The sequence below is a fragment of the Micromesistius poutassou genome, assembly GCF_964030765.1.
Source record: "Micromesistius poutassou genome assembly, chromosome: 7".
Lineage (NCBI taxonomy): Eukaryota > Metazoa > Chordata > Actinopteri > Gadiformes > Gadidae > Micromesistius > Micromesistius poutassou.
The window spans coordinates 18,997,515-19,010,460 of record NC_140277.1 but is presented as its reverse complement, the minus strand read 5'-3'; the positions used below and the strand labels follow the sequence as shown (position 1 = coordinate 19,010,460).

General features: G+C 42.6%; 1 protein-coding gene across 1 annotated transcript; it reads right to left on the bottom strand.

The window, feature by feature from the left end:
• Positions 1-4,185: 4,185 nt before the first annotated feature.
• LOC311350712 (C1q-related factor-like) lies at positions 4,186-4,770 on the bottom strand (the record flags this gene model as incomplete). The annotated part of the gene is made up of 1 exon (XM_084470779.1): positions 4,186-4,770. The coding sequence occupies one exon, from the start codon at positions 4,768-4,770 to the stop codon at positions 4,186-4,188; it is 585 nt and encodes a 194-aa protein (XP_084326905.1).
• Positions 4,771-12,946: the final 8,176 nt, after the last annotated feature.

Genomic DNA, 12,946 nt, shown 5'->3' with positions numbered 1-12,946 from the left:
CAGAGTCACTGTGAGCATTGACTCACTTGATCGTGAAGTGACGAGCTCCAACCATCATAGGAAGAGTCGGGTGGGGTGAAAGGTGGAGGAGGAACAGGAGTCAGATATGTTGGCTCAGGCAGCGGAAGTGGTGGACTCAGAATGAGACACGTTTTCGTTTATAAAATGGTATATACTAACTCAAGTTACGTTTTCGGTTTAGTGCATAACTTTGTTAATTTCGGGAACAGTTTGGTTTCGGGCGGCTGATGGTAAACCCCACTAATATCGACCTTTGGTTTTGGATATACTGGCTTTGATTTCCCTTCCCACCAGATTGGTTTTATTTAAAGGTTGTTAAGGTTAGGGACATCAAGGTTGGTTGCACCAATGGCGTTTTTGGGTTTGCTTATCATTTAATAAGAAAAGAGGGAAGTAGTGAGAAATTAGAGCAAAGTGTGGATACTGTAATCAAACTTTTGACTTAATTGACTTGTGTAGATGCACTACCACTACCACTAATGAGTTATCACATGCATGCTAATAGAATGATGCATCTAACCCCGCATGAAATGCTTACGGGTCGACCCATGCCTTCACCTATTATTCAAGGCCCCATACGGGACCTCCATTAGAGCAATAAGAAATAGAATTAAGAAAATATGTTTGTCCACTCACTGCTGTACATGAGTTTATATTCCAACAATAGAAACACAAGTTCCAGAGCGTGAGGAGGAACCGGATGCAGAGATGCCCGGAGCCGATCAGCCGAGCCAGGATTTGATTTTGATTTGATTTGTTGTATCGACACACACTTACACACACATGAAAAGACAAAAGAATACAATTGAGGATTGAAACACAAAAGTCCCAGTCTTATTTCCATTGTGGTCCCCAACAGGAGCAACAGCCACATGATGAGGCTGAAGCTGGCGAGCCTCCTCCTGATCCTCTACGGGTTTTGGCAGATCCCACTGGCCCAAGGATGAATCCAGAGGAAGGATGAAACCAAAGTGAGAGGACAGACCTGGAACAGCCAGGAATCAGCTGGCAGTACTACAGAAAGCATGAAAGAGTTATAGGAAAGGCCAGCCCGAGATATTTGGACTAGATAAAATATCAGAGCAATTAGATGCCACCTCCCGAATGACCTATCAGAATAGGCTAGCCTTGGACATGTTATTGGCAGAGCAAGGAGGGGTGTGTGAGATGATAGGGACGACATGTTGTACTTTTATCCCCAACAACACAGCTCCAGAGGGGTCGGTGTCCAGAGCGCTGGCAGGGTTACAGGCCCTCAGATTAGAATTGGCAGAGAACTCCGGCATTAATGACCCCTTCTCTGATTGGAAGCCTGGTTTAATAACATGTTTGGAAAATGGAAAGGTATTATCCTGTGCCTCTTGGTATCACTCGCAACGTTTGCAGCCATTCTGGTATGTTGCGGGTGTTGCTGTATTCCGTGCGCCCGCACGTTGTGTGACCGTTTGATCTCCACCGCCCTGACCCGAGAACAAGAGGAGGCTGTGCAAATGCCCCTATTAGCAATTGAGGACCCGTATGACGACCGGTACGAGGAGGGGGTGAAAGTGGGCCTCCCGCAATTTTAGGTCCCCAGAATGCCAGTACGAGTAGCTATCAGGTTACATCCCCATGGTAGATGGGCCATTTACGTCAATGGCTGCCCAGTATGGACCATCGACTGTTATGATAGATTTCGCCCCCCCCGGCCAACACGCCCCTTATGTATCACGAGAATTTGAGACTAGGGAAAGTTTTGAGGGAACTATAGAAGACTTCTGTGCAGACTGTTTTGGATTGGATATTTGGGGTTGGTGTGCTTTAAATTGATTTTACATGTTGAGTTTGCTTGAAAATTGCTGTATAGCCTATAATCCAGTTAAGGGAGAATGCCATTTTGTAATAATATTTCCCGCTGTATTGCTCATGCTCACCAGGATAGCGCCCTGCCAGGGCCATTGAATAAACAGGTTTTAAACTAGTATGGGGGTGTTACCGCCCATACTCCCATGTGCCTCCCTGGCAGGGGCTAATGAAGGATGTCCCCGCTTGCCTTTTTATTTTCTATACCTAAAGGTGCTGAAAAGAAAACATGTTATGACACATATATAGCCTTGCTTCATCTACACTATACCGGACCTTTAACCAAATAAAGTGACCCTGACTCTGATCCTGATTTTCCAAAGAACAACGGCAAACCCCGCTGATCAGTTCCTCCCCACTTGCGGGGAACCCACTGGAATGGGAGAGCAAGGTGCGCCTGAGGACGACCGCCACATGCCCGAGCAGGACGATGATGGGATATTAACACCCTGCTGTGTTACGGGGAAGTGAGCGAGTGGACCCAAATGCTCGACACAGATTGAGGCAGAGACAGAGTGTGAATAAAAGTATCGTTACTGATAGTGACACATATGTTAAGGCGAGACAAGGGGCTTGAAGGCTGGCGGGTTGTCAGACAGGAGAGGGTTCGGCGACAGGAGGGTAGTCAGACAGGAGAGGGGTTAGTGACAGGAGGGTAGTCAGACAGGAGAGGGGTTAGTGACAGGAGGGTAGTCAGACAGGCGAGGGTTCAGCGACAGTCAGACAGGAGAGGGGTTAGTGACAGGAGGGTAGTCAGACAGGAGAGGGGTTAGTGACAGGAGGGTAGTCAGACAGGAGAGGGTTCAGTGACAGGAGGGTAGTCAGACAGGAGAGGGTTCGGCGATACCAATACAGTAGTTGCTTGAAGCTTAGCTTAGTAGCTCAGTGATTGTATCATGATATAAATCGCATTTACAAGTTCTCTTACAGTGATAAAATACCAAAACTACAAGAGATAATATATTCTTTACTTTACCAGCTGCTTGCAGTACTCTGGATTCTGGTAAATGAACCAGTTCTATTTTGTGCTTGCATTTCATTTTCTGATTATTCTACCTTTTTTGGTAAGAATGGTTTTGAAAAATATTCACACCAAAAAAAACTATTATGCTAAAATAGGGGCTTTATTTGACTCAATGATCTAAAAGCATGTATATCATTTAGTAGGAACACAAACTAGAAGTAGAACTTTTTTATTTAGGTAGAATAACACATATACACACACACACACACACACATACATATTCATATTGTACACATTCTTTTATGTACTGCACATCAAAAACAATTAAATACTGCATGTATTTAGGAGGGTGTAGGGGCATGTAGGGGTATCCTTGAGATTGTTTTCAGATTTCTTTGAATCAGTTTAAGGCCATTAAGCCACTTGAAGCTACATTAAGCCCATTTTGTTCAATTCATTATCAAAAGGGTTATCTTGTTTACCCCAAAATATGACCCCTTTAGATTTTTTTTCAGATTTCTTTGAATCGGGACATTGCCTGATTCCTTCATCCCTTTGATGATTTTATTTTGAATTTGAATCAACATCATAACATCTCCTTATATTCCTCTAACGACTGGATAAAAGGATGAGTTTTCACGTTTTAATTGTCTGTCATTAAGCTTGCGTCATTAAGCTCCTGTTTTCGTCTTAGTTTGACCCCTTTTGACTTTTTAAATATTTCTCAGTTCCTTTAGAGTTCATTTAAGGTAATTTAGCCACATTTAGTGCCGTTTGTTTGTGGTTTTTACCATATTTTAAAAAATTAAGAGAGCACATTTTCCTTTCCTTTGCTAAGTCCTAGAAGTTCTGGATTTTTTTTTTTTCACCAGAAGCTCCAGTGACCCCATCAATCGTCCTCCAAACAGACGCATGTTAATATAAGTTAGTCTATTTCATATAAAGTCAATAAAATGTGCTATTTATCAAACACATCTTATTCACCCACCTATTATTATTTGTCAATGAAAACCAGCCCATACAAAGTTTTAAGGAGAAGGAAAAGAAGAACTATAAACCTCTATCACTCCTAACAGGAGAGGCATTTAATTCAAAACCCCGCCCAAACTGCACCACCTATCCAGTTAACAGGACCCACTGCATCTCGTTTGTAACCCCTCTCCCCTTCTATTTATCTTCAAAAAACACACACTACACAGAATTAATGATATATTATTATAGATATTATTTTATTTGTATTTGTGAGTCAAAACATATATTTTTGTCAACAAAAACCGCCAATCCAGCCAACCCCTCCTTTCACCCACCATCACACTGGCAAATCAACCTCACAACTCACTAAATGGCCGACGGGCCTTTTACAGAGGGAAGAGCAGGAAGCCGCTGAAGGTGTTGTAGTACATGAAGTCGTCATATAGCTGGCGGTTGGCGTGGAGCTGGGTGTAGACGCTGTCTCCGGCCTCCAGCTGCAGCACGGCGGCGTTGGTGGAACTGTCTTGGTGGTCGTCCCCGTTGGTGTCCCAGGTGGACATCTTAGGCTGGCCGTTCTTCATCAGAGACATCGCTGAGAGTGTATTCCCATCGTTGTACATGGTGTAGCTGAAGTAGTACATGCCGGGCACCCGGGCGGTGAAGATGCCCGTGGCCGGGTTGTAGCCGTTGCCCATGTTGGAGATGATCACCGGGTACTTGACCACCGTGTTAATGGAGACGGGGCTGAGTTTATGGCCCAGCGCGACGGTGAAGGCCACCCGGGGCACCGCGGCCGATGTGCTCTCCTGCAGAGCCTTGAGCTGCTGGGCCAGCTCCTGGGTCAGCCTCTGCAGCTCCAGGACGGACGCCTGGACGGCCAGGCTGGCGCCGGGGTCCCTGGAGGGGTCCGTATCTAGGCACTGGCCGCTGGAGAAGATGAAGGCCACCAAGAGGAGGAACGTGTGCTCCATGGTTCTCTTCTGGACTTCTGTTTGGGCTTGAGCTGCTCCTTGGTCTGGCCTTGGTTTAGTTCGTCTTCAGGTGGATCTTGATTTGGTCCTGACTCGGTCTGGTGTGCTCTACCAGCTCTGGGGTTAGTTCTGATCTTCAAGTCCCAGTGCAGCTCATATAAATAGCTGCCGTTTGTTGATACATGAACATGTTAGAATCTGTTTGAAGAGTTTCCATAACAAGAAAAACAAACGCTAGTGCCCCTATACCGCAGGTTGGTATCAACTCCACCCCTCTCGCGGTGTTGGCGCGTTGCCGACTTTGGCAGTTGGCAAGCCATAGAGCGCAACAGTTACCTCATTTCCACTGTCATCGGGCCGGTGCTGGGTCTAGCACCAGTTCTGTGCATTCCAACTCAAATACGCCTGGTGCTGGTGCCCAAAAGCTGCCACCGCCACAGCTCCCTGAAGTTGCTTGGCCCATATTGGGCACCACAAACGTCACAGACGTCACATCAAAATCAGAAAACAATTCAACCGTGGTCGATAAACTAAACAAATGCTTTAATCGCTACTTGGTAGTCTACGGACATACAAGAAAAATTAGATGGGGCCGTGGGGAAAGGTAAAATTCATGAGTAAATACAAAAAGATTTGGATACGGCAGGTTACAAAAGAACAGTAGACTAGATAACGAACAAACTTGAGAAAATAAAGGAAATTTAAAAAGACTATCGGCATTAAAGGAGAACTATCAAGAAGTGGTGCTGGAAGAAGTAAACTGAAGACTGGGATCAACATAAATCAACTGGTCAATGTACGAGTAGTTTCCAGCTGCAGCCCCGGAGCCCAACATGGTGGTTTGGCAACGCACTGTGGTGTAGCAGGTCGGCTTTTTATGACGTTTTGCGTCACAGTTGCGTCACAGTCAACGTTGTTTGACCAATTTGACCGAAGTCAAAGAATAAGAAGACATGTATCTTGCGTTGTATTTTTCACGTTTAAATCCATCGTCTAGCTAATTAGCATGTTTTGCGAAGCGTCTATCTTGCTAATTAGCATATCTTTTGCAAAGTATACATTTTTTCTTCAAGTTTGCTACCGTTAATGAATTCTAACACTTTTCTAAATGTCTGTTTTTCCACAACGCTCTTCTCAACCTATCACCCCTCCAAGATGGCGAAATTTAAAGACAAGGTAAGCTTTATTTATGTCTTAAACTCTGCATCATCACCTCTCGGTGGATACATCAGGTTGTAGTATGTAGAGATATTATTAATATTATATATTGATAATATATATAATATTATATATAATAAATTATATATTATAGTATATGGGTGGTTGACATGACATGGCCTTTTTTGGGTCCCAAGTGGCAAAGATAAGTAAATAATCGCAAAATATGTGAAAAAATGTTGTAATATCGTTCAGAAAATGCTGTTTTGTATGAATATACAGAGCATTCATGTACCTGAATGAATTCAGGTTACCTGAATGAATTCAGGTTACCTGAATGTAACCTTCCAGTTATTCACAATTTTAAGCCAAATCAGAAAAAGCTCATATGGCGTGACTGTCCCAAGCATATAAAAACGTGAAAATTAATGCAATTATTGTTTATTCAAGCACATATTGATAACCCAGATGTCTACTTGTGAGTCTGCTCTGCTTGAAGTTCAGGCATAATATTTGAAAGCTACCCTTTACCAAAATATTTTGTCATATGCTGTGACACCATATTCCTTTTTTTAAACGGGCAATTGTTTGGAGACCATTTGGGAGGGGGGGGTCCTCATAGACATTATAAAGAGTAGACGCCGCATCGACCACTACTGTCAACCGGCACTGACGAGCCGTGGGGCCGCCATCTTGGACCGGTCGACCGCTCCACTCAGTGTAATCAGTTTGGTGCAACGAACTGTCAGCGCATTTAATTAATCATACCTCAATGAATACCAAACACATTTTCACGCGGGATGTGTTGCTGAAAAGGTCATACATGTAGCTATGATACAGGACACATGGTTCGGCGTGTTTTAATATTTCGTGGGCTTAACAGTAATAGAATATTCTGATATGATATGTCATATGATATATAAAAGACATTTCCAGTCCAACTAGCAATCTGATTGAAAAACCTAATGTGTCTTCAAAAACTAAACGGGGACAGGTCGTTTTTTCTAGGACAGGGACAGGCAGCCAAAAACGGGGACGTCTGGTCACCCTATGATATGTGATGTAGGCTATGATAGGTATTTTGCAAATCACACACTATAAATATGATAGAGAAGCAGAAACAGGGGCAGTAAATTCAGCTATTTTAATACGTTGAAGAAACAATTAATATATGATTAGGCTATATATAAATATATATTTAAATATATATATATTGTTTATGTAGGCTATGTATATATTTATATATAGCCTAATCATATATTCATTGTAATATAATATATTCAAGCACATAAAAGTTTTTGTATGAGCTAAAACCCCTGAAAGAGGACTGTTTTGCAGAGCTGCTTTCTCGTGCTCCCTTTGTGCAGTTCAAGAGAGGCGAGTTTGGCGATGTGGTGCAGCCTTAACTTGTGAAACACAGACACAACCAACAACAAGCAAGCAGGATGTTGACAACCACAGGACCAGGATCTAGACTCTGGATCCTGGTCCTGTAGTGTCTATTAGTCAAACAGAAAGGGAGATCACTAAACTGTCATGTAGTTTGTCCACTTGTAAAGGATCCCCTCCATGGCTCAGTCGCAGAAACTTACCAAGCCTATGCATTAGTCAGGGGCGTTATCATCCCTTGAACAACCTGTACGTATGCTTTGTTGAGCTGAATAAACGTTGTGCCTCACACAACGATTGATACTGCCTTGCGTCACATTGATTCTCGAGCTCGCTGCTTTGCTTAGAGACGACACCACATCAGGCGACCGAAATGATAGTGAAAGAGCGCATAACAGTGTTTTTGGCTGGGTTGTAGGCAGTGGAGGGAAACACAACATTAGGTTTTGAATAACTGGCATAATGGCCTCTTCTTTTTGGAAACAAGACAAATACCTATATAATAACTATACTATAACTATACTATAATATAATAGTCTATAATAACATGGACAGTCGGGTCACAAGTTGATCTGGCTGCCTCCTGCTCTTAGGAAGAAGACTAGTTGTGTTTTTTAGTACTGCAGGTGTTGAACTCTCTGTGGCTCTACGGCACATTGGATTGGAATCTCAACTTGAAATATTTTTTCCCCAAAAAAAAACATTAATTTGCCATTTATTTTGGCTCAAAATGGTTCTACGTGTTTTCTTCCAATTAGACTCCAAATACGAATGAGATGGGTATGTTTTTGACATTTTATTGATAACAAATCGAAGAGGCATTCGCAAGGACAGAGAAAAAACTACCTGTCCCTGTTTAGTTTTTGAAGACACATTAGGTTTTTCAATCTGATTGCTAGTTGGACTGGAAATGTCTTTTATATATCATATGACATATCATATCAGAATATTCTATTACTGTTAAGCCCACGAAATATTAAAACACGCCGAACCATGTGTCCTGTATCATAGCTACATGTATGACAGTGAGGTATGATGAATTAAATGCGCTGACAGTTCATTGCACCAGCCAAACTGATTACACTGAGTGGAGCGGTCGACCGGTCCAAGATGGCGGCCCCACGGCTCGGCAGCGGCAGTCGGCAGTAGCGGTCGATGCGGCGTCTACTCTTTATAATGTCTATGGTTCCACCGAGGATGGATCTGAGGTGACTTGTGTGGACTTGGGACCGTTAAATATCCCAGGATGCATTTCACATTCCCATGTTTTAAAATATTAGTATGTAAGCCAGGGCTCTTCAATTGGCGTCCCGTGGGCCGGATCCGGCCCCCGAGATATTTTGTAGTGGCCCTTGAAGTGTTATTACATATGAGTGTTATTACATATGAGCAAATCCGTATATTCAGCAGACACGTCCGTAAACAGCTGGCGGAAAAAGCGATAATGGAGGTAGAGCGGATACATTTGTTTGTGTGTTGTACCTTCATGCGCCAGTAGGTGACGCCTATAAATATTGTTGTGTGTGATGCATTGCCGTTGTACTGTGTATTATGCAAAGACGTTACTTGTGCCTTGCTTCGTTATTACGCAGCGTCCGTCACCAACATGTTGACGCGCACCAAATCCAAGTTGTTCTCCACTGTTATGTTTAATTCTAATCAGAGGCATATTATGCCAATTTGTTTTTGGTTTTATTGTTCCATTTGTTGGTGTTGAAGTTGTTTGTCAGTTATAGCCTATGAATGTAATTCTAAATATCGGATATTGCTCACCTAAACTGAGTGATGTAATTTGCACCATACTGTGCACTTTGGTTTTAGTTTTTGTTGTTTCCTGTCACTCAAATGAGTGCAATCTTAAATATCTGTGATATTGCTGGTGTCTGATTCATGTTCAAAATAGACAAAAGTGAGAACAGCAGTAGTTCATGTGTGAATTTATGGGGCAGTCTGTTTTATTTTTTAGAAGGAAAAAAGTTTGAGTTGTATTCAGTTACCAATTAGCTGCATTTCTGTTTTAGAAAGAGGACAGTTTGAATGTGACATTTGAATTTGAATGTAACAATGCCTTGGGCCCATGTGTCTTAATGCATCATAATGTACATGTTGTTCTGCATAAAAAATAGAATATATCGACTCCTATATGCTGTGTTCATTTCTTTATTTGTTACCATGATTAGTCATATTCTCCGGCCCCTTGTTTTGCTTCAGTTTGATGAACTGGTCCCAGTCTCAAATTAATTGAATAGCCCTGATGTAAGCTATAATGATAGGCTATGTATAGGAACACTTTACAAATATAACAAAAATGTAGGCCTATTCATTAAAAATATTGACGTACTATTTTTAAATGAAAGAGGCTGGGGTTTAGTTTTATATAATTTGTTTATATTGTTCAGTAGTATATGCCTACATGAGGCCGTAAAGCAGTTAACAGAGCTGAGGTGGTGACGTCATCAGAGTCCACTGCTGTTCCAATTAGTGGTGGACTTCATGATTTGTTTGAAAGAATCAGTTTGCGTTGGTCAGTTCGCCAAGAAGAGTCGTTTGTTTGTTCGTTCGCATTTCCGGTAGCGGTGAATCATGATTCTCAGTCACTGAGTCGGTCAGACTCGGCTCTTCCCTCATTCTCGTTCAAACTAATTGCGATAGCACGTTCGCGAATGCCGAGTCGGTCAGACTCAGCTCCTCCCTCGTTCTCGTTCAAACGAATCGCGAATGCACGTCCTCAGCCGAGTCGGTCAGAGTCAGCTCCTCCCTCGTTCTCATTCTCAAACGGTCATCAATCAACACAACATTAACCAAGTTCCTTTTAGCTGAGGAGTGCTTCATGTTCGGAATCGGGATGTTGTTGCCCGGCTGACTCTCGTGACTTCTCAGTCCTCGAGTCTTCACCGCTAAACACAGTCAGTGAACGAACGGCGACTCGCGAGTCAGCGACTAGTGGGTGGAGCTGGGAGTCGAGTCTCGGAGAACAAACGAGACGAACGACGACAAACGAGAGCGGCGAATCAGTTCGGTTCGTTCGTTTTAAAGAGTCGTTTGTTCTAACTGATTCGTTCGCGAACGAGCCACCACTAGTTCCAATTGCAGGTGCGTACTCGCGTCCTCGGAAGTCTGTACTTGGAAGTCCGGACTTGCCAAGTACGGACTTCAAAGTCCGCGAGTCCGTAGTTTGCGTACTTGGTATTGAGAAACGGCCATAGATAGCAGCAACATGTCTTTGTGATTTTTATCGATACGGTGTCCTCAACACTGTAATGTAGTGTAAATGTGTTGATTAATCCGATTGCGTGGTAAATCAAAACCGAATATCTGGCGAATATCAAACCGGCTGCTAACTTGTACCTGCTGAGGCAGCATGCTCCGGTACAGATGCTCTTTAGCATCGCGCTAACCGGGGCTAACAGAGCCCGCCCCCTCCTGTCCTATTAACTGTATTTATGGGACAGAGCCCGACTAAATCTGGATATTTTAATAAGTTGGGTGCTATAGGTTTTAAACTACATGTCTGAGTTGTTTGAATGACAGAAGCTCCTCTAGCTCGATGCTAAAGCGCTAACCGGAGCTAACAGAGCCTGCCCCCTCCCGTCCTATTAACTGTATTTATGGCGATGCCTTTTTTTCTTTTTATTATGACCAAACGCAATGGCCAGAGGACCAGCATCCTTTCTTAACCGTGCAAACAAAATAATCGTTGAGTTTTACATGATCTAGAAATGTTCATTAATTGACAGTCCTAATGTTTATTTTCTTGTCTTCTGCTACTTTATTACCGTATGGAAGGGGAGATTTGGAGGTGCCTGGTGTCAGGTCTTGGTCAGCCTACAAATCCCAGGTGTGGAGACTGCAATGAAACCGCACAGAGAGGACACTAAAGAGCCTTCTCTCATTCATCGAGTGGACTCATGTTGGCGAATGACCACAAAGATGCTCCCCTTGTAGAGGTCTGCATTTTGGTCACTTGCCATAACAGTCATGTGTTTTATCTCTAACCGATGCCCCCTCCTGTGCTATTAACTGTATTTATGGGACAGAGCCCGTCACTTGTCATGTGTCATGTGTTTTATCAAAACACCATCAGTAACATTTAAATTGAGTTGATGTAGACAGCTCTTTTGTCAGATGTTTTCAGTGCTCAGTGCCTGTTTGTGAGAAATGTATTGTTTGAAAGTGAAGCCTTTGTTTTTGTTTCATTTTAATGTCTTTCATCAACAGTGGTTTGGGTTTTATAACTAGTATTGAAGTGCTTAACTACTGGTGAACGAATGATTCAATTTGTAAACGATGTTGCAGAACATATATGGTACAAGTTTGTGTTGATTGCATGGAAAAGGGAATAGTCTATTACAAATTGTATGGTAAGAGCCTGGTATTACCATGGAAACAAGGCAATTGTTTTTAAAAACAATTCCATAGTTTCTAAGGTAAATTAAATACACCCTTTATAAATGGGTGTAGCTATGAACAATAACTGTAAGAAAAAGTAATTTATTGGAAAGTACTATGTTAATTTCTAGATAGTACATAATTCAACTTGGGCTGTTACCAACATTAACCTTGGATAACTACACTTGAATTGATGGGTAATAGAAGAGGTGTTTCTAAGAACTGGTTGTCTACTTTCCTAGGAAGTACGCAATTATATCTGAGTTTTTACCAACCTAAAACAGTCACAACTACACGGTTCTTAGTTGAGTTGATGGGTAATAGTGGAGGTTTTTCTTAGTACTTCAGCTTTAGTTACTCTGTATTTACCTTCTTATTACAGTAGTAATTACCCAATATTATAAAACGGGTGGCTTAAATCAAGCGATCTGATTGGTTCCCAACTGTTGTATATTGAGCGTATACACACAGCTATGACGCCCGTTCAGTTTACATAGTTCAGTATCACTCTGCACCTAACTTGAACTGTTGTTTATTTATATATAAAAGCAATAGCATTGTTCACTGAAGCCTAAAAATATGTTGATTGCTGGAGAGGGTGGAAATGTTGTAAAGCAATAGGCACACGGTGAGTGAACTCGATAGTAGGCTAAATTGCCGGCGAACCAAGCTACTGTCTCTAGCCTTCTCTCTGAAGGACGCTACAGTGTGTTGCATAGCAACCGCCGTACACTTTGCAGGCAGTCAGGAGGGACTACTTTTTTGTATTCGTTAAAAAAAATGCTTTTCCGACTTTCTCGCTTTTTCAAAATTGAGGGTGTCTATGACTTTCATTTCGCCATACTTACGTAACCGTTTTATAAAAGCAATAGATCACTTCAGTCAGTGGTATACGGTCATTATACCACAGTTAAGGGGGTCGCCGGACAACGCCCCTTAACTGTGGTATAATGACCGTATACCACAGCCTGTCGTGATCTATTGCTTAAATATACTATACTATTACCGGGTAAATACCTAGTTATTAGGGGACTGTAAAACAAAGGGTTGCCGAGTATCACATGCACAGAGTGAACCCCCTCTTGGCTGATGCGATTGTCACCCATAACATTCATCTTTTGCAGCTTCTCACGCCCTCTGGTCGCTCCCTGGTGCCCTTGCCTTGCTCGGCATCCTCCTGGCCTCCTCCTGATGAGGAGCCACCGGTGTCCATGGCGCTTTGAGGCCATACTCTCTAGCC